The 21072-nt window shown below is 34.5% G+C and overlaps 1 protein-coding gene across 12 annotated transcripts in view; it reads left to right on the top strand.

Moving 5' to 3' along the window:
• The window catches only part of ROBO2 (roundabout guidance receptor 2), a 783469-nt gene that overhangs the window by 737303 nt on the left and 25094 nt on the right, over window positions 1-21072 (top strand). For 8 of the 12 annotated variants that reach the window (XM_026700666.2, XM_087937503.1, XM_087937502.1 and 5 more), the window contains 6 exons: window positions 10302-10344; window positions 11881-12008; window positions 14670-14945; window positions 15276-15401; window positions 17017-17173; window positions 18716-18973. In XM_026700666.2, the coding sequence (XP_026556451.2) occupies window positions 10302-10344; window positions 11881-12008; window positions 14670-14945; window positions 15276-15401; window positions 17017-17173; window positions 18716-18973 (988 nt within the window). The remainder of the gene's footprint in view (window positions 1-10301; window positions 10345-11880; window positions 12009-14669; window positions 14946-15275; window positions 15402-17016; window positions 17174-18715; window positions 18974-21072) is intronic. The other 4 variants (XM_087937509.1, XM_087937512.1, XM_087937510.1 and 1 more) reach the window with 1 other exon arrangement.

Genomic DNA, 21072 nt, shown 5'->3' with positions numbered 1-21072 from the left:
CAAATGTGGTATTGTACCAGTGATTCTAAAAGAATGCTATGTTATAATATTAATATATCTAGCCTTAAAATACCATGCTCACACTTTCAGCTTTGTTAATTTTTTTATTCTTAATTTTTTTATTTCAAAATAATTTAATAGGTATTGTTTGAAGTGAAAGCAGAAGACAGAGTACAAACGTACAAACTTGTAAAATTTTGAAGTAATTTACATTATAGTTAATTTAGGTGTAATCTATATTATAGTTTCCTTCTTTTGTAGATTTTTTTGAGTTTAATTATATGGCAGATATTATCAAAAATTAACAACCTTAAATCCACCTGGCAGGCAATAACTTATTCTCACACAACCAATTCTAATTAAAAATATTTATAAAATTATAAATATTTTTTAGATTTATGAAATATGTCATACAAATAAAAAGTATTTGTAAAACCAGATTCAAAATGTACTTCCTTATTTTATCAAATCTAACATATAATTGAATGCAATAAAATTATATGAAGCAAAAATAATAGCACATAAAGAACTCTTCCATGGTACATACTGTATGGTCATGGAAAGCAATCAGTATGTTACATCAATAATTATGTTTTAGTAAATGTTTGTTTATGTCTATTTTAAATAAATTCAGAGTATTTGAAGTGAGTGTTCTAAAACACACAGATGAATAGATATAGTATATTTTAAAAGGTTTATCTTTTACTTTTATTTGTTTTAAAGAATCATGCTGAGTTTAAAACATTTGAAACTTACAATTTGATAGAAACAGCCAAAGAGACAGAATCATCAATTACAATAAATCACAGATGATAAATGCAAGCCAACATGGTCTTTAACAACTGACTCATATAGAACTTTCTGTCAAACAAATAGGCTTCTAAAATCTTTTAGCTAGAGAATCTTATATTCTTATGACTTTAGGATCTAAAGCTTCATTAAACATCAGCTTTTCAATTTATAGCCAATAAAGCTGCTGTTGAATTAAAGTAACATGAATTAATGAGCATGTGCTTATCAGGGCCTGTAGCTACATTTTGATCTTATTAAAAGTTCTGGAAATTCTTCACAATTTGGAGAACATGGTCTAATGGCTGACTTCACTAGTTAATTCTATATAATAATATAGAATGCTATTTTAGTACATAGAAGTGAATAACACATTTGTGGTTATTTCATTTGTTTTGAATGCATTTTAATAAGATAATAACATAAGTAGTTACTGAATTATTTTTTATTTAACTTTATAAAAAACTAATTTGCTTATGTCCTTCACTTTTACCAAACCATCTTTTACAGCAGCTTTTTCCATTTCTTCATTTTAAATTTAGCTATTGAGTTGTTTCTGATGTCTCTGAGAGCTCCATCTCTCCCTCCCTCTCCCTCTTTCAGCTTTGATAACTCACTTATATCTTGTTTTACTTATGTCTCTTGCAAACCTCAGCAGGAGATCACAAGTGCTTACTGATAGTGCCCAAAACCTCACAGCATGTGGAAATGTCCAGTGTAAAGATGTTAACAATATGACTCCCTTTAAATAATCCACAATAAAGCATGAAAACATTTGACTGTCTGTGCTAAGGTTTTCTGGTTGCTTGTTTTGAGAAAAAGAAATACAGTTTAGAAACATAACTAGCAGGAAAAATAGTATTACCTGTCATTGCAGTATTATTTATCAGAAAACTCTATTATTTCTTAATGGAAAATAGACTTCTTCAAGATAGATAAATGTCAACTGTTTAAGAAATAATATTGATCAAAAGGACAGGTTTATTTCATTTGGGACAGTTTCAAGATCTAGAATTAGTTCTCTAATTGTAGATATATTCTGTATTCAAATCGAAGTCCACCTCAGAGTTTAATACAAATACATTTTCAATAAGGAAATAATCCCAGTAGGAAAACTGTATACTTGATACCATTCTGAACATTCTAGCCCATAAAACGGAACAGTAGAAAGACCATGGAAATAATATCTGAACCATATTTGTGATATGCTATATTACTGGAATTATTAACTGCACGCAAGCTGAACTAGACAGTTTGCACTGAAAAACAAGAAAATTGATCACTATTCACTATGCATTATATCTCCATAGTGGTATTTATGAATTGTATCTGTCCTGCAGAAGTGGATGCCAGGGTTTATTTCATGTCAAACACATTCTTGGAGGTGTACTAACTGGCTTAGTATATAAAAGAAGGAGAGAAAAATAGAAAAAGATAGAACCTGGAAATTGGTCACAACTGAAAGTAACTGTATACTTACTTTTGCCTGCTCAAGGCCAAGCTGTTCAAACTAATGCAATCAAGGTCAGAATTCAAAAATCATCAAATGATAGTAGTTCATATACTTAGCTCATGCATGAAGATCATGCAAACTGATTATAAACAACAAAATAATACAGTCAACAAAATGATTCATTGGAACTTCTAATCATCTGCCACTAACGAAAAATTGGTAGGAACGTATAGTTTAAAAAGTAGTACTCAGAGACAACAGAATAGAAAAGAAAGAACTGGAAAAGATAAAAAAAATACAAAGAACTACAAATAGAAATAGAATGACTCTGGCAAAATGTAATGCCAACACATCTGTATTACCAGTTAAAAACCATTGGCATTGATAAATCATCACCAGTCAATTGAAAAAGACAGCTTTACTTGGATCAGTTTACATCTTGTAACAGTGCCCTAAATACTGTCAAACAACATATGTCTAACCCAGCTCCTTGGTAAGGACTCGATATGTAGAAAAAAATGACAAATCCAGTTTAAACATTTGATAATTGTGAAATTAATAATAATAAACATCTTGTGATTGTGTAGACCATAATAATAAGCAGTTTACATCATGTGATGATACCTTTGATATTATTAAACTACATCTGCCTACCCAGTGTTCTTGGGAAAGTCTTGGTAGATGTACAAAAATGCCACATCCATACTAACCTCAGAGGCTGACTATGCAACCAACCATAATAATAATACAATTTTCTTCATTCATACATCCAATGTGGTGCTAATCTACTGTTTATCAAAATAGTAGTTTATTTTATATTATATATGACCAAGATGTTCTGCATGAGAAGCCTGACATTTAGTGATTTAGTTCATAAGATTTTTCTTCCTCCCACTTAATGAAAAAGGCAGGCAAACAAAATAATAGCAGAGAAACAAGGATCATAGATAATCAGGTATTAATCAAGAAGATCTTGTCTATAGTGGAGACTCTGTCTTATGGAAATGAAGTTTAACATCTGCTCACATCCAGATTTATGATGTTATATTGGTTGATGTAGAGATCTAATACACATTTAAGTTTTAAAAACTGATTTATCTATCTTTTCAATTTTAGAATACAAAAGTTGTTTTACACTATAAAAACCATAACACAATATATAATGAACATTACAGCAAAATTTGAGCCTCCAAGATTTTACTATACTGCTATATCACAGGCATATTCCAGTTACACAAAATCCTTATGTGTGACACTCAATATTTTTGCAGCTCTTGAAGAAATTAAGTGGGAACAACACACCTGGTTTATATTTGAATGGGAGTACATTAGAAAATCACTGACTTTTGGATTAAGTTGGGAATGCAGAACAATATTTAATTCACTTGCAAATTATTACCTTCTTCTCGTTCCAGTGTGCCCATCAAGTTATTAAGGGTTTAATTAAAATCATCCCATAGCCGAGATGAAATTATCTTTACCTAAATAAAATTATTGTTCAGCTGGACTGACAAAGAATATGGTATTTCCTTTTTCTGGCTGTTTTGTATCTGTAACATCGAAAACAGAATATAAACATTATGTATTTATCTTTTTATATATGCAATAGATATCTACCAAAACAGGAGTTAATTCCTACAGGTCCTGAATTCATTAATACATCCATTTTCAAGAAATCTGAAAGTGTGTTATGATTATGTCAGTCTGAATTAAAGTGTACATTTTTGTTTACAAACAATAGGTATGCACATTCCTGGAAATTAAAGATTCTGACACAAGTAATAAATTAATTTAAATTCAAAGTAAAAAGGAATTGCTAAATATTAACTAACAGCATACATTAATATAATTTGTTTTGACAGAATCATCCACACAAGTAGAAGTTGTGGTAAAATTTTGGTAAAAATTTCAACACTGATTATCTTTTCTCTATTAAAGAGGATTAGTCTATATTCACATTTGAGGAAAAGCTTATCAGAAAAAGGAATGAGACTCGGCTGGCAGCATTGATGTTTTTATTTGTAGTTGGAAAATGTGGCCTACCAGAGATAGCCTTCCACAAAGCTCTTTTGCTGTGAAATGTCAGCTCAGGGTGTTAATTTTTTTTTCTCCCTAGCCAATATGAATATTAGGTTAAACTTTTCCAGATGATATTTGTAAATATTTCATTTATGTATGACTTTATTTTCTGCTTTCTCCATTTTAACTGTGAAAGATTTAATTGTGTGGGGCATTTGGAGGTGCCATCTTCAAATCACAGGTTAACAATGATTGCGCAACCATCTTAATTGTTGAATAAGCTCCTAATAACATCATGTTTCAAAAAGTCTAATATCACTGTTCTTGTTTTAAAATTTCTACATTAATTTTTTTACAAAGTCTAATTCTATATTAAAAATGATCGCTCTTCAACATTTTAAAACCTATGTAAGGCAATTAAAAAGTAACCATTTTTGTGCAAATACCGTAGATAAGACAGTAGTATAATGTTGAAATATTTATCTCCTTTTTTATCTCCATGACATTTAGTACTTCTATTAAATTTAGTTACATTTAGATTAATAGAATCTGCTTGCATGGTTATAATTTGATGCACAATAAAGACGTATTCTATAGTATTTGACTGTTTACCCTTAATCTGTAATTCTAGAAATTGAAAAACAAACAAACATAGAAACATCTAACGTGGTGCTTAATTCATCACCCCAGCCAAATTCTTTGTCATTTTCTTAGCTTGTTTAAAATTATGTTTAGGACATATGTCCAATAATTTTTGTAGGTGGGTTCCAAAAGAATTCTGATGCATATATATGTCTCCATAGAAACTATTCCAAATTCATGAAAATGCTGCACAGAGACACAGAAAGCAAGAGAATAAACCATTTTCCATGAGTTGGTTGTATGGATACTTTCAAAGACCCAACACACTGTCAACTAAATTTAAATGAAAGAAATATGGATTTGGCTAAAATACTAAATTATAAGATATATCCAGAAGAAATTTCCTATTTAATAATGATTTATAGACATCTGCCAATATATGAGGATAATAAAGGAATGCAAGTTTTCTTACATCAGGAACTATTCAGATAACAGATAATCAGAGTTGGAAGGGACCTTGTAGGTCATCTAGTCCAATCCCCAGTCCAAGGGGGAGACCCTACACCATTTCTGACAAATGGCAGTCCAGTCTCTTCTTGAAAGTCTCAAGTGATGATGCTCCCATAACTTCCGAGAGCAATGGTTGATTGTTCTCACTGTCAGAAAGTTTCTCCTTATTTCCAGGTTAAATCTCTCCTTGTTCAGTTTCTATCCATTATTCCTTGTCTGGTCTACAGGCACTTTAGAAAATAACTTGACCTCTTCCTCTCTGTGGCAGCCCCTCAAATATTGGAAGATTGCTAGCATGTCTCCCCTGGTCCTTCTCTTCACTAGACTAGCTAGGCCCAATTCCTGTAACCGTTCTTCATATGTTTTAGTCTCCAGTCCCCTAATCATCCTGGTTGCTCTTCTCTGTACCTTTTCTAGAGTCAACATCTTTTTTATAATGTGGTGACCAAAACTGGACGCAATACTCTAGGTGTGGTCTTACTAAGGCTTTATAGAGTTGTATTAGTACCTCACTTGATCTCGATTGTATCCATGTGTTAATGCAATTTAGGATTACATTAGCCTTTTTGGCATGGGCTGCACACTTCTGGCTCATATTTAGCTGGTTATCCACTAAGACTCCAAGATCCCTCTCACAGTTACTGCTATTGAGCCTGGTTTTACCCAGTCTATATGTGTACTTTTTGTTTTTCTTGCCTAAATGTAGGACTTGACTTTACATTGAATTTCATTTTGTTAGATACCACCCAGTGTTCTAGTCTGTCAAGATCCATCATACATTTAGAAAAATTTTTCGACTTTACTTAGCATATAAGTCCAATTGTAGCTATTTCATATTCTACTTCATAATGATCTCTGATACTTTTAAAAAAAATCATTTCAATCCCAGTGTTTTCCAAACCTTCAACTTTCTGACTATATTACTGTGCCTCTATTGAGAACTATTTTATTTCAGTCAGTTCAGTGTTTCAGTTCTCATATTCTTGTCTTTTTGTACAATTTTGATTGTTATTAAAAAGCAGAAAAAAGGTCCATAATGGCTATTTTTCTTGCATATTGTAAAGCATCCATTCAATCTAATGTATCTAATGATTATGACTGACAATATAATTAGAAGCAATATTTAAGCTGAATATGTATTAATTCATTTCCCGATAGGTACAGCATACCATTTAACATGAAATATATCTATATTGATGTTTAAGCATCAATTATTGTTTATTCAGTGGTGATAGGCAATTAATTATCAATTCTTAAATTTATTCTGTGAGATATCTTAAAGGGACCTGCTTTGTTCTTATTGGTAAGCCACTTGTAGAACTGATAACATGAACGTAATGTTTCCCCAGAAGATGTAGATATTCTTGTTTTATATTCTAATATCTACAGAGATAGTATTTCAGTCTTGAATCATTGACTGAGATTGTGGTCTGAGTGGTATTGCAGGGAAAAAAGAATAGCTTATGTTATTTTTTATTTATTTTATTTATCAGTGTTTCTGAGAAATATTTATATATTAATGGGAAAGTATATGGTAAAAAGGAAGGTAACTGAGGCTCTGGATAGGATTGCACCCTTGCAACCTCTCCTCACCCATAGACCTCTCTGTGCCCCATGGTATACAGAGGAACTGAGAGGGATGAAACGTATGAGGAGACGTCTAGAGCGCCGCTGGTGGAAGACAGGAGATGAACTCGATCGAACATGGGTAAGAGCTGCTACTAAGGCCTACCTTGTGGTGATTCGTGCAGCAAAGTGTAAATATTTCTCCATACTGATTGCATCTGCAGATAATCACCTCTTTAAGGTGAGCCGTCTCCTCCTAGGGAAGGAGGAGATTTGCAGATTTTCTGGAAGACAAAATTGGTCCACTTTGTTCCCAGTTAGATGCTGGCATGGTTGCTGGTCCAGTAGAAGTTCCTGAGGCAGGTTTTTGCCCTGTTATCTGGGAATGGTTTGACCCTGCTGCTCCTAAGGAAGTGGACAGAATCCTAGGGTGCAAGCACCTGTGTTTTAGACCCATGTCCCTCCTGGCTTGTGATAGCTTCCCAGGAGGTGACAGACAGGTGAACTCTGGCAGTAATTGATGCTTCTCTACAGGAGGAGATGGTACCCCAGCACTTTAAGGAGGCTGTGGTCCACCCTCTTCTTAAGAAACCATCGCTGAACTCTACCCGGTTGGATAATTTCTGACCTGTCTCTTCCCTTTTGGGGGAAGGTTGTTGAGAAGGTGCTCACACAGCAGCTCCAGAGGTTTTTGGATGAAACAGATTATCTCGACCCCTACCGGTCAGGATTCAGACCTGGATTTGGGACAGAAACGGCATTGGTTGCCCTTTTGGATGATCTCTGGCGGGAGCAGGATGGAGGGTAGTGCATCCATCCTTGCTTTACTTCACCTCTTGATGGCTTTTGATACCACTGACCATGGGATTCTCCTGGGGTGGCTTCGGGGGATGAGAGTAGAAGGTCTTGTGCTGTCTTGGTTCAATTCCTTCCTCTGCGGCCACTCTCAGTCACTTAGAAGGGGAGAGATCCAGCCCTCGTCCGTTGCTTTATGGGGTTCCGCAGGGCTCAGTACTCTCTCCGCTCCTGTTCAACATTTATATGAAGCCACTGGGTGAGATCATCCATCACCATGGACTGAGGTATCACCAATATGTTGATGATACACAGCTGTATGTCTCAGCTCTTAGTGAGTTAAGTGTTGCTGTGTCCTCCCTCTTGCAGTGCCTTGAGGCTGTTAGGGGCTGGATGGGGAGCAATGGGTTGAAACTAAACCCTTGCAAGACCAAGTGGCTCTGGATTTGGGGTTTGTTGGCTCAGAGAATTGCCACCTTTGGTCTTGGATGGGGTGGCGCTACCCAAACAAACCCTGTGAGTAATCTAGGGGTTTTCCTGGACTCATGACTCCTGCTCAAAGAGCAGGTGGCGGTCATGACCATGAGGGCCTTTGTGCAACTGTGCGTTGTGCACCAATTATGTCCTTTTCTGGACCAGCGGTCTCTACTCACAGTCACTCATGCCCTAGTCACTTGCCGTCTTGATTATTGCAACACGCTCTACGTGGGGCAGCCCTAGAGCAGCATCCAGAAACTCCAGTTGGTGCAAAATGCAGCGGCCTGCATGGTTTTGTGCAGACCCCAGTGTGCACATGTGTCACCTCTCCTGCAGGAGCTGCATTGGTTGCTGATTTGCTTCCAGGTGCAATTCAAGGTGCTGATTGTCACCTTTAAAGCTCTTCATGGCTTGGGACCGGGTTATCTGTGGGAACGTCTCTTGCCAGTCACATCTACCTTACCCATTAGAGTAGGGAGTGGGGAGGCAGGGAATGTTGCAGGTCCCATCCCTGAGGGAGATACACCTGATGGGACCCAGAAGAAGGGCCTTCTCTTTGGTGGTTCCATCTCTCTGGAACATCATTCCCCCAGAGATTAGAACAGCCTCCATTCTAGCATTCTTTTGGAAGGCACTGAAGACCTGGTTTTGCCAGCAGGCCTAGGGAACCCAGAGTGGGATGGAGCCCATCAAATGGCTAATGTATCTGTTGTCGGGGTGGGAGGTGGGAGTTGGGGCTGATTTTTTTCCAGATTTTGTTCTATTGTACTTTATTAATTTATTTGATTCTTTTCATTAATTTTTATTGTCTTTTATTTTTATTTTTTGTTTTAAATATGGTTTTACATTTTGTAAACCACCTCGAGTTGTCATGGGCAAATAGGTGGTAATATAAATTAATTAATTAAATAAATAAATAAAAAAATCATACACAGAGTTCAACGTATATCTGTGAATTCCACCTTATACAAGGTAGCAGCTTACTATATCTGAATGTAAATGGTGCTGCACTAATATGAAATATTTAATAGATATTGAATTTAATTAAATCTACCTAACCTATTGCATAATACTGTATTAAAGGATACAACAGAAATAGCAATTACAATATCATTTAAACTTACATACTGCTTCAGAATGCTTTACAGCCCTCTCTAATCGGTTAGAGTCAGCATTTTGCCCCCAACAATCTGGATCCTCATTTTACCGACCTCAGAAGGATGGAAAACTGAGCCAACCCTTTTGCCTCTTTTTAGCCGCTGATCTTTCTATTGGCTTCAAAGCGTCTAAAGTCACATTTACTCTTTAGCAACTGGCACAGAAATTTTGGCTGCCTTCTCCCAGACATGTATGATTTTCAGAACCAAATACAAAGTATCCTGGATTGTCATTTGAGAAAATATCCTAAATATTGGATTTTAATGGCTAACAACTACTTTTCTAAGAACATTATGATTGGATCTGAATACTATTTACTGAACTGATTTATAATGGGTTTATGATATAGTCTTAATAACTACAGTATAGTATCAATTTACACAATTATCAAATTGTGTAATAAAGACAATACAGAATGTTTGCTGTGAAACTTTACCATTTTTTCAGTTTTCAGTTTTAACATGTTTTTCACTTCTATTTTGTGATAACATTATTATAACCATAACATCATTATTGTTTCATTAAGCACTAACATGTTAAGAGTGTGCAATTTCATTTTAATTTAGCTAGAGAAATAAAGGTAATGCTTTTATCAGACCTGCACAATTTCAGTGGCTTTGGGCTCAGTGTATTATAAGTCTTTCGATTTTAGTCAGTTGATTTTCAAAAATTGCTATAAACTCCATAATCACAGGAAATCAGAAATAAATTATCCTGTGAGCATGTCACTGAAAAAGACTAACTTAAATTAACATCATGCTGAGGAAACAGGAATTACCTTGGCTTTCACTATCCTTATACTTAGTTATCTCACTTAAAATGCAATCCTCAGGTAGGTGGAGCATAGGCCTTTTGACTTTATGAATTATCCTACATATTATAATTTCACTCAATATAAAATACTAATGCACTTTTTCTTTTCTTTTTTTTTTCTATTTGAAACACAAACCAGTCACTTTTCAAAGAGGAGATGGAGGACTTATGAGCAATGGAAGGTATACTTCCATATTTACTTCTATATTTACAGATCATACTTCTTTGGATTTCTCATATGTTTAGCTCATTTAATTTTCTTCCTTTTTAGGAGCTAGAGACACAGAGAGATGATCAGATGTAAAAGTAGCAATTCTAGCAGGAATTAAAAGGATTAAACTGGCTTTTAATGATCTGTTGTACACTTAAGGAAATCAAGCCCAGATGTTCGATAACTCCCAGATGCCCAAGAAGAAATTAGTAGAAAATATCAGAAGGAATGTATTCATTTGTTTTCAGGATAGTTATTGCATTAATTAGGCATTAGTAAATGAAGTTGCTGTTGTTTAAGAGACCTTATTGGCTTCCATTAAATTGCAGTGAATGAACAATTACACACAATCGTTCACAAAATAAATGATTCACAGAAGATGAATAAGTTGTAAATTGATAGGACTAGATTCTACAACTGTGGTCACTCAATTGAAATTGATAAAAGTTGATAACAGACCCATATATCCTCATATATTTTCTCAGTGCCAATATGGAGACTGTAATTAGGATCTGGTAATAACTTCCCATCTCCCATTGAATCAATATTTTAGCAAAAAAGGGATTAAGTCTAATGAGAGTACATAAATGAGAAGCAAGCTGTGTGATCATCTTATTGCCGTTTCTATAGAAACCGATACTTCTCTCTGAAATTATACAGACGGGAATATTGGGGGTGCAAGAAAAAAATATACTGTCATAAATGTTATGTACAAACATCTGATGAAATACCTGCTAATGCGAAATTCTGATTCCCAAGGATATTTTTTGCTTTTAAAAATGTTAATATGTATACTTTCAATTTATTTGCTTCATATTTTCTCTCCATCTTTATTTATCTTACCAAAGTTTAGGAACAAGATTAAGCCTAATGTATATCTCATCCATTTGTTTCAGTCAATACATATTCTGCCTTCAGTAGTTTATAAAAATTGAAAATAAACATATGGAAGTCTGCTGTCATAGGTAGAACAGATACTTTGAATTTTCCATTAATCCCATTCAAACTTGCTTGCTTTTAAATTCATGCAAGAGCACTCTAGCATCTTCTAGATAACAGACATATATTTGGTATGCAGGAAGTGAAAAAATAATCACCAGAGGGCTGGAAATGGTTGATATAGAACAGTCACTTTGAATGATTATTCCCTTGAGGTAGCAATTTATCATTTCTTCCTGGCTTAGGTTCTTTCAGTGGTACAGCCTATTACTTCTTTTCAGCCCAGACAATAGAATTCAATGGGATTACAGCAAACTGTGTGAGGGTATGCTACCAGTTTCTACAGGCAGTGTGTCAGGTTTATACAGAATCCAAGTTTACTCTGAAGATTTTTAAATGCACAGACTTCACTATTTTGATATAAAATTACTTTACAAATTTCATAGAATTGTTACAACTGTAAATGGAATGCTCCTTTCCATTTGTTCCACAAACTTTCCAATAAAATTGTCTTTATTACAGTTACATAGATTTCTCACATTAATACTTTATTATTGGATTTCTTTAGTCGGCCAGGCTTGTTAAATGCAAGTGATCCAAGTTATCCTTGGCTTGCGGATTCTTGGCCTGCTACCAGCCTTCCTGTTAACAACAGTACCAATGGACCAAGTGATCTTGGGAATTTTGGTCGTGGAGGTACATTTTCAAATTTCTTAACATGCATGATACATTGTTTGGCAGGATACATTGTTTCTTTATACAACATGTTTGTTAAAAAAATGATGATGGAAATATAAACAATGAAAATAAAAAGTACCGGTAATGATATATTGTTACACTATATATTTATACAAAAGCTTTTTATATTATCAAGAGGTTTACGAAATAAAATATTTATTACATTTAGTCAATTTTTATAATTGCTGTCCTGACATAAACTCAAGATGACATACAATTAAAATAGCATAATATTGTAAAAATAAAGTATAACAAGATACAAAATCCATTACACAATTCATCAGTTACAAGCAAACTATCTGGATGTATTTGAAAAATATGAAAAGCTTGTGGTGTGTGGAGGGGGGGGAATGGGAGAAATAAAATGGCTCATCAAGGCTTTTACAAAAGGCAGGCCTTTCAGATCATTGGGGGCCTGATTGTGATAGAGAAGGTAGGTCTCTTGTGTTCCACCAAATGATATTGCTGAAATGACAGAATCTGAAAAACACCTACTTTGTCAGATCTTATTAGATTGGCAAAGATAATCAGAGACAAGTGTTCCCCCTGTGCAATGAAGAGCTTTAAAGCTGATAGCCAGCCTCTTGAATTCCATCTAAAACAAACCTACTGCCACCCAGGGCAGCTTGCATAGTAATGAATTGTCACAAAAGATAGCCCCATGTAAAGCACATTGCAGTAATCTCGGCCACAGGGAATCACGTGGTATACACATTTAAAAAATAAAGAAGAGATGACCATGAGTAAGGTGGTCCAAGTTTAAGGCAGAAGCTATGAATCTAGTATAACCCAAAAATCACACAACAGCTCTGTTTGAAGTGGTAATCCCATTCAGAACCAAACATAGAACATTTGACACCCAAAATTCCTGAAAATCCACAGTCACTCAATTTAGCCATCTGAAATCTGTAGTTCTAACCATATAAATCAAAACTCTTGCAATAATCACATTTATTGACTAAATATATAGTAACAGATACCAGATAACGTGGGTTCCAAGCCTATGAGTTCCAGTTAGATTATGACCTTACATATCATAAATAAATGCATAAACAGAAATAATTAGTTCATTGAAAGTCAGTGCAATCACTTTCAAATAGGTATAAAACTAACAATGCAGTATCCCAACCAGCAACCTGGCTTTAGCATTCTACTGTAAGCAATTCAGTGCAAGAATCTGAATTAAATTACAGTATAAGTAATAGAGTCCACTATTAAAATGCTTCTATTTTTAATTTCTTTCTTTCTAACATTTCTGCCTTTTTAAATCTTAAATCAATTAAGTCCCTCCTACTAGTCTGGAACAAGTGGGAGTAGCTCTTTATATTCTTCTGGGTAACATCTGTTCTGGTCCTTGAAAAGTGCAAACATATCCTTCCTCATTCTTCTGAGTTAAGCATTCCCAGTTCATTCAGTCACTCTTTATAGTTCCTTGATCATTCTTTTCTTTGAACCTATACAATTCATCTATTTGTCTGTGAGTGTTTCTCAGAAATGGAAAGCGCTCAAGGTGGGCCTTCTCTAGAAAAATAAAGAATTAGCTTTAAAACTGCATTGAGTCTACAGAGTCTGTGATATAAAAATGCTACAAATGAATATGATCATTTTAATTTGGACAATTGATTTCTGATTCATTATTTCTATATTTGTCTTTTGGCTGCCCTATGAAAATAATTCGTGTTTTTCACAAATGCTGTTGTCAAAGTACACACAGGTCACACAGGTATATCAGGGTATTTCATTTCTTTTCCAAAGCATATAATTTTCACAAATTGATCTTAACTACGCTATTCACTTTTCCATGTGAGAATTTGGTTTATGCCTTTTATTGAAATAAAATGAAAAATAAAAAGACTTCATACTACATTAGGCTAATCATTAATATTTTGGTAATTATTTTGGATAAATAATATTTACCCATTTAATTTTATAGTAATGAAGGTCATTCCCTTGTATTTCACTTAGTGGGTTAAAATAATTTTGATGAAAAATCAAATCATTTCAACATCTAATATTAAATTTAAAGTAATTCTATGTTTTAGCATATTTCAAGTCTCAATTAGATGAAGTTCTTGAAAATGAAAAAAAAAATCCAAAATAATTTATTATCCAGGTGATTTTAAAAATAAATACATTAAAGTAGCATTGACCAAGACTCTTTACTAATAACTGAAGGTATCTCTGTGTTCATTCAGTAGTTTGTGCAGTGCTCGCATGATGGAATTGGCAGGGAGGAAAATACAAGGAGATTGTTCTTTCTGGGATTTTTATCATATCCCTTGAGCACGACAGTGTCATTGGCACTGACATAAAATGAACAATTGGAAACAGTGTTTGGGACCGAAATATTCCAAGCTTCATTTTCACAGTTGAAGATATGGAGGAAATATGGCTTTTAAGCAGTGAGATGTGAAGGACAAGTGCAAAGTTTGTCAAAGATGCTGATAGAAAGGCATAGGCAATACATCATTTTCCCTTCACTGGCTCATGGAAACTGTCTCAGCCAAAAAGCAAATGTGCAGCATGATATATTTATTTTTCCTATTAAAACCTTGATAGCTTAGTATTTTTTCTTTATAATACTATTTTTTTCCTTCCATTTCTCTGTTTGCACCCCAGATGTGCTACCTCCAATGCCAGGGGATAAAACTGCCACAATGCTTTCTGATGGAGCCATTTATAGCAGCATTGACTTCAGTACCAAAACTAGTTACAATAGTTCCAGCCAAATAACACAAGCTACTCCATATGCCACAACGCAAATACTGCATTCCAACAGCATCCATGAATTGGCGGTTGATTTACCAGATCCTCAGTGGAAAAGTTCAATTCAGCAGAAAAGTGACTTAATGGGATTTGGTTACTCTCTTCCAGATCAGGGAAAAGGCAACAATGGTGATTCTTGTTCTTAATTTTCTTTTATGAATATGTTCTCTGCATGGAAATAAAATTATGGGTTACCCACTACTGTTCTCACTTCCTTTAATGTATCTTGCATGTATTCTAAAACTTTACAAATTCAACTAATTGGATTATGCTATTTCAGTTTCTTTCATCTTTTTCCAGTTTCATAGATATGCACTGCATCCTGCTACCCATATGATACACTAGGTTAAATATTTAATACATTTTACTTATAAGCTGATAAAGAGTTAACTGCATGTTGTGCATGTGCTATAAACTAATCACAAGAAGGTACTATGACCTTTGCCCTTCAACCCTTAGCTTTGCTTTACATCCCTGACTACCGTTTGGCTGAGGGATTGTCTAATAGAATGCCACACAACCAGTCACAAGATTTCAGCACCACCAGCTCTCACAACAGTTCAGAAAGGAGTGACAGCCTCTCAGGTTGGTTTCAATACAATTTACATAAGAAGGAAGTTTTTATTTTTAATTCAATTTTATAAACCTGAAAGACTCAAGATACATGATCAATTACTGGGTATAACTTTTGTGTAAATGTACCTGAATGATTCATATATAATCATATATGAATTGTTATTTTGCTTTTTTTGAAAAAATATACTTTATTTGCTCAATTTAAGAAGCTAATTTAGAGAACATATAAATTATGTATGAATTGATTTCCTATATTTTTGAGCATGAATGAAAATTTTATTTCATAAAATTCTCACCTTTCTGGAGCAGTACTTTCTTTCTATAAAGTAATCACTTTATAGCTTTGGTTTTCTCTAAGGTTATTTATGAGGGTTTTTTATTGTATAGGCTATTATTGGACACATATTCTCATGTAAAATCACGATATCTCTGAGGTCCAGCATATCAATAAATTCAGTAGTAGAATTATATTGGAATTGAAAGATAAGCATTTAAAATATTTAGAATTAAATCCAAACATAAAGCAAAGGTTGCATGCTGGTTATTGTAGTGTAATTATATATGCCATCAAGATGGGTCACAGTACATAAATGACAGTATAAAATCGACTGCAGTATAACAAAATTACATTATGCATGCCATATTTTTTAAAAAAATCAAAATTTAAAAATGTGTGAAGTTATTTTTAACATTTCTATTGTCTTGTCACGTTCCATTTTTATTATTCTTTACTTACGTATATGTGTATTTTCTGTAAGCCCTATATTACCTTTACCTATTCAGAATTCTTCTGTGTTATTACCTAATTCTGTTTGATGTTTCATTCTTCTTTGGCATATAGCACATTATGACCAAATATAGTATGATCATTAGCTATTATTAAGTCTGGACTTCCATAAAATGTGATGTAGTCTCGTCAGGGATATGTGTATACATTCTCATCTATGTTTTTGCATTCCTCATTGTTCATTTCTCCATGTATAAACTTTTTTTATATATAATTGGGAGGGAGGCTATTGGAGTGAATATATTTAAAATATTACACTTATAATTTTTGCATTTTTAGCTGAATGCTGGAAACCTATTCCAGCAATAAACTGCTTACAGACTTTTTTTAGAGTTTAACACCTACACTTGGCTTTGTGTCTGGAAATAAGCCAAATGAATCATATTTGGGGTTGTGTTCTTAATAACTGAGAAATCACCCTGAGAAACAGTATTATAAATACTCTGTTTTGAAGCACTTTGTTCTGGTGTTTTATGTTTCCTAACACAGACAAAATAAATCTATAAATATAGTTTTGACACAAGAACATTTTAATTTTTATTCAATGTATGGTTCGTTGTGATTAAGTTATATGGAGTTTGTTAAATGAAAAGAAGTAATGCTTGACAATTATACGGATTCTTTTCACGCCACACCACTCTATTATTATTTCTAACTTATGTCAGCTATAACATCTTGCTGCTGATATTAGTAAAATAAAAATAGAAAAAAGTTCTTTTCATTCTTTCACTCTTTTTTTTACACGTGCCATCTGGAATCAAAACTCTTTCTGGAAATAGAAATATGTAAATAATTAACTTAGCTTCTTCATATTTTTGTAATGTTTCTTGACTTCAGGTGGGAAAGGAGGAAAGAAAAAGAAAAACAAAAATACTCCCAAGACTCAGAAAAATAATGGGTCTACCTGGGCCAGTGTTCCTCTTCCACCTCCTCCAATACATCCACTTCCAGGAACAGAGTTAGAACACTATGGGGTGGATCCACAAGAACAAGGGTAATGTATTTTCCTATGAACAATTTTGAATCCATTATCTGACAGCTAAGGCTAGGTTAGGGTTAGGGTCAGGATCAGCCATTTATTATGAAGTTTGAAGAGAGATTGTAAATGTAAGACTGTTCATATACATTTATTACAATAGTGTTTTAATCCATCTGGCTCAGTAATCCTTGCTCCATACCCTTCCATTACAAATGCACATTTTCATCTCTCTACTGAAAGTTGAAGAGAAGATTCAATTTCAAACAATCTTCCATAGATAAGGATATTCCTTTTACATCCTTAATTGCTATTGGCAATGTCATTTCACTTCCAGTATGGTTTCTCTATTCTCCAGACTCTATTTCTCAAAGAAATATAGTGCTTAACAATTCACATCAATAGCATGGACCTCATGTAACAATTCAAAGTTACAACAATGCTGAATAAATAATAGATATGAGCAGTCCTCAGCATTTTGACTATGCCAGCAACTTACAATCACATAATTGCAATATGGGCACTTGCAACCAGATTCCACCTGATCAGTTGCACTGCCTTACAATCATGTGATCGTCCTTTGCTATCTTCCCTGCCAGCTTTCCAAGAAAATCAATAAAGCTAGCAGGGAAAGTTACAAGCCACTAGGGTAAGTTTCCCCCATCTATGCACCCTTCCCCAGTCCCAGTCTGCGTTCAAACGATGCCAAGCACATACATTCTTCAAGCCTCAACACATCTTCCTTGTACTACCACATATCCTCCATGAGCCTAGCTGCAATTCCCTCATATCCCCATATATACTTACACACCTTTATACACTTTTCTAGGCTTTGCCACGTTTCCCTCATACTCTTGTGTACCTCCATTCATCCTTGTGTATCCTCCCTGTATCTTCCTCAAATCCTTGTACATCATCATGCACCCTCCCCAACTGTCATGCAACCCTGCACCACCCTCACCACACGACCTTGGCACCTTACACACACTCATACGCCCTCCTTAATATTTAACATTAATTGTTTGTCCAGTTATAAATAATACTAGCAAAACACACATCTGCATTTGTCCCATAGTTTGCACAATTATTTGTTTGCTTGACATTGCTGCTCATGTCAGCCAAAGAAAGGATATTTTAAAGACACTAGCAAGTGGTTTTTATTATTGATTAGAACACTATCAGAAATATCAAAAGTCAGAATAATATTTTTGAAAAGGGAGGAAAGAAAATCTTAGATTTACTGAAATAAACAAGTGACATGTTTATTCTAATTCTGCAACTGTATGTTAATACTTCGCTTACTAAATACCCTTTAGCTTATTTTTTTTATTAGGTTTATATCTTACCTTTTCCCTGCAGGAATTCAATGCAATAAACATTTATTCCCCCTGTGTGACACTTCCAACCTCATAACAGTAGTCTGAACATTTAGAATTTCATGGTTGAGCAGAGTTTTAAATCAGAGTGCCCTTAACAACAAAGATGGATATCTACCATCTCTATTACATAATTGTTAAAACTTTAAGACTCAACCGTGAACCAAAATAATTTATTTTGTAGGTACAACAGTGATGTTTGGTGTCCACCTTTACCTGTCCAGACATATTTGCATCAGGGAATGGAGGATGAACTTGAAGAAGATGACAGAGTTCCTACACCCCCTGTCCGAGGAGTGGCTTCTTCCCCTGCAATCTCTTTTGGACAACAGTCCACTGCAACTTTAACTCCCTCTCCTAGAGAAGAAATGCAACCTATGCTTCAGGCCCATCTTGATGAGTTGACCAGGGCATATCAGTTTGATGTAGCAAAGCAAGCATGGTAAATGTGACCATCATCAAAATTCACTTGCATAAGGTTTAAAAACTGATAAGTCCTAGCTTCAGCAGATAGACATAACTGTATAATAAATAATTTGTAAGATCAATTATCTAATGGATAGATGCAGATTATTTCCTCTTGACATAATCATGACATAAATGACTATCACTCAAACTACCAACTAATGAATATAAGTTTCTTGAATTATATGACCACTTCTTTTTTTAAAAAATAAGATCTGTTTTATTTTAGGTGAGTTTTAAAATGAATCCCATTGCCTTCTCTATTTCAAAAGCCATAAAATAGACATATAAAATATCCTTCTTATATAAGGACTAGTGAGTTGTGGGGGAAAGGTTATAGATAAATAAGTAGGATTAACTGAGTACTTCTTTAATTTTGCTTTTATGCTTGAATTGCTAAGAGAATAGAATAAGAATTAGAATAGAATAGAATAGAATAGAATAGAATAGAATAGAATAGAATAGAATAGAATAGAATAGAATAGAATAAAGAGAATAGGATAGGATAGGATAGAATAGAATAGAATAGAATAGAGTTAGAAGGGACCTTGAAGGTCTTCTAGTCTAACCCCTTGCTCAGGCAGGAAACTCTATACCTTATACCAGTTCATAAATTCTATTCTGAAGCTGTATTATATCATGTACAAACTATAACTATCTGTAGGAACTATTGTGGAAAATTTGTGGACCCCTTGAAAATCTGTATGGGTAAGTATTATGCTAGATTGAAAGTTTTATAATATATGCATCCGGGATTTTTTTTTTCAGTTAATTATAGAAGCTGTAGCTGGTTGCATCGAGTTCAAAGTTGACTTGAACAATCACGACAAGCTGAGTATATGATCCTGGTATATAAAGCTGTAATAGTGTAACAGTTTCCCCAAGTTTTTAAAACATTCTATAATGTCAGGATTTTTTGCAGGATTTTATTTTTCAGCTTATAGGTAGTAGTAACTATATTTGAAAGAGTGCTAACACATACATAGTTTGTGTTATTATTTTTTAATTTAGTTTGTCAATTGCTTACAAGATAATAGGTATAAGTAAAAACATAGTTATGAATACATGGATACATATAAGAAAAGTAAAAGAAACAATAAGACAGGGATGGTAGGCACGTTGGTGCGCTTATGCATGCCCCCTACAGACCTCTTAGGAAAGGGATGAGATCAATAGTAGAAAGTCTAAGGTTAAAGTTTTGGGGGCTTGGGGAAGAAACCACAGAGTCAGGTAGAGTATTCCAGACATTGATCACTCTGTTGCTGAAGTCATATTTCCTGCAATCAAGTTTGGTGCGATTAACCTTGAGTTTGTACAGGTGAAACTCGAAAAATTAGAATATCGTGCAAAAGTTCATTTATTTCAGTAATGCAACTTAAAAGTGAAACTAATATATGAGATAGACTCATTCCATGCAAAACAAGATAGGTCAAGCCGTGATTTGTCATAATTAAGATGATTATGGCTTACAGCTCATGAAAACCGCAAATCCACAATCTCAGAAAATTAGAATATTACATGCAATCAGTAAAACAAGGATTGTACATAGAACAATATCGGACCTCTGAAAAGTATAAGCATGCATATGTACTCAGTACTTGGTTTGGGCCCCTTTTGCAGCAATTGCTGTCTCAATGCGGCGTGGCATGGAAGTTATCAGCCTGTGGCACTGCTGGGGTATTATGGAAGACCAGGATGCTTCAATAGCGGCCTTCAGCTCTTCTGCATTGTTTGGTCTCGTGTCTCTCAACTGTCTCTTGGCAATGCCCCATAGATTCTCTATGGGGTTCAGGTCAGGCGAGTTTGCTGGCCAATCAAGCACAATAATCCCATGGTCATTAACCAGGTTTTGGTGCTTTTGGCAGTGTGGGCAGGTGCCAAGTCCTGCTGGAAAATGATGTCAGCACCCCGATAAAGCTCGTCTGTGGAAGGAAGCATGAAATGCTCCAAAATCTTCTGGTAGACAGCTGTGTTGACCTTGGACTTAATGAAGCACAGTGGACCAAAACCAGCAGATGACATGGCTCCCCAAATCAACACCGACTCTGGAAGCTTCATACTGGACTTCAAGCATCT

The sequence above is a fragment of the Pseudonaja textilis genome, chromosome 7, assembly GCF_049901715.1.
Source record: "Pseudonaja textilis isolate UNSWEBS1 chromosome 7, rPseTex1.2, whole genome shotgun sequence".
NCBI classification, from domain to species: Eukaryota; Metazoa; Chordata; class Lepidosauria; order Squamata; family Elapidae; genus Pseudonaja; species Pseudonaja textilis.
The sequence above is the reverse complement of the archived record's forward strand: the minus strand, read 5'-3'. Positions and strand labels throughout refer to the sequence as shown.